Source organism: Sphaeroforma arctica, assembly GCF_001186125.1.
Source record: "Sphaeroforma arctica JP610 unplaced genomic scaffold supercont1.122, whole genome shotgun sequence".
Taxonomy (NCBI): Eukaryota; class Ichthyosporea; order Ichthyophonida; genus Sphaeroforma; species Sphaeroforma arctica.
This window is the reverse complement of record NW_014040436.1, coordinates 44,964-46,288: the sequence shown is the minus strand read 5'-3', so window position 1 is coordinate 46,288 and position 1,325 is coordinate 44,964. Positions and strand designations below refer to the sequence as shown.

The 1,325-nt window shown below is 41.1% G+C and overlaps 1 protein-coding gene across 1 annotated transcript in view; it reads right to left on the bottom strand.

The window, feature by feature from the left end:
• The window catches only part of SARC_02662 (FKBP-type peptidyl-prolyl cis-trans isomerase FklB), a 4,074-nt gene extending 3,067 nt beyond the window's left edge, over positions 1–1,007 (bottom strand). Inside the window, exons 1-2 of the mRNA XM_014303565.1 lie at positions 754–1,007; positions 205–359 (exon numbers count right to left, since the gene is read on the bottom strand). Coding sequence (XP_014159040.1) covers positions 205–359; positions 754–899 — 301 coding nt within the window. The 5' untranslated portion in view covers positions 900–1,007. The remainder of the gene's footprint in view (positions 1–204; positions 360–753) is intronic.
• Positions 1,008–1,325: the final 318 nt, after the last annotated feature.

The following is a 1,325-nucleotide window of genomic DNA, read 5'->3' as shown; positions in this document are numbered from 1 at the left end:
TATATATATATATATATATATATATATATATATATAAATATATACACGTATACACACACATACACACACACGATGAAACGCAATAGAAGCAGTACATGAACGCACACGTACGCGAGAGCCTCATGCATGCGATATAAAGCTGTTTGCCAACACACCCAAACACACTAGTTCTGGTCTGTGTTCGGCGCAGGTGTGTCTACCTACCTGTCCAGCCCTTGATGACCTGGTTGGGTGCAAATTTGGTCGGTTGGCCGCGTGCATAGCTTGAGTCGAACACCTTGCCATCAATAAACTTGCCCTCGTAGTGGCAGTCGCAGGGCGTGTTGACTAACGGAGAGGGTCCGTCACCCGGTCCTGAACTGAATAAACAGGTGCAGGTGAGATAAGCGGGTATTTGGGCCACTGGTTTGGGACTTCATACCACCGTTGGCGTTAGCTTTAGGGACAATAAACTTATCATATTTTTTTCCACAACGTGCATGCAGCAAATATAGTAGCGACCCTATACCAGACTGCATCATTGGACTCCAGTTGGGGTGTGTCACTAGAGACCGAGCATTGCAGTAATAGAAAGGAATATGACACAAACGGATTATAGGTATACTAGTTATAGTCAAACGCACAGACACCGTCCAATATGAACACAGTCTGTAACAAGTGACTATGTGTATTCATTTGCGAAATACAAGTAGATATAAAACAACTATATGCAGAAACATATCATTTATAGTTCACAGAAAAATCGAGGCATACCTAAGTACTTTGTACTGAAGACCAGATGCCAGAGTGATCACACCTTCCTTGTCTTTATTCTCATACAAAAACTTCAAACCTTCAGGCGTCGTACCGGCATACACCACAGCCGATAACGCGATCAGTATGGCCAAAAAGAATCTCATGCTGATACTATAGTAGAGGGATGGTCTATGTACTATTCGATATGTCCGTACTGTATGACTGTATGTATTTATATTGATATGCTACACACGTGCCTACTATACACAGACTTCTTAATTAGTAGTATATAGGGGTTAAAAATGAAACATGAAGCATACATAGCCTTATCATTTTTCTAGGTGGCTATGCGTGAAGGCTATAACTTTGATAAACGACACTTTCGTTGTGACATTTGTTGATAGTAAACCCTGGAAGCCAAACCCTACATGTCTATTTATAGACTAGTACGAGGAAGGGTCACACGCCAATTTTATTTTTCCACGCGAAAAGTACCGAAACCAGTATGTATCTAAGCTTGGGGATAGAAGCTGATATAACTTACAGTTAAATACATCGCAAACACGCACTCACAGAGTAAGTTTATATAT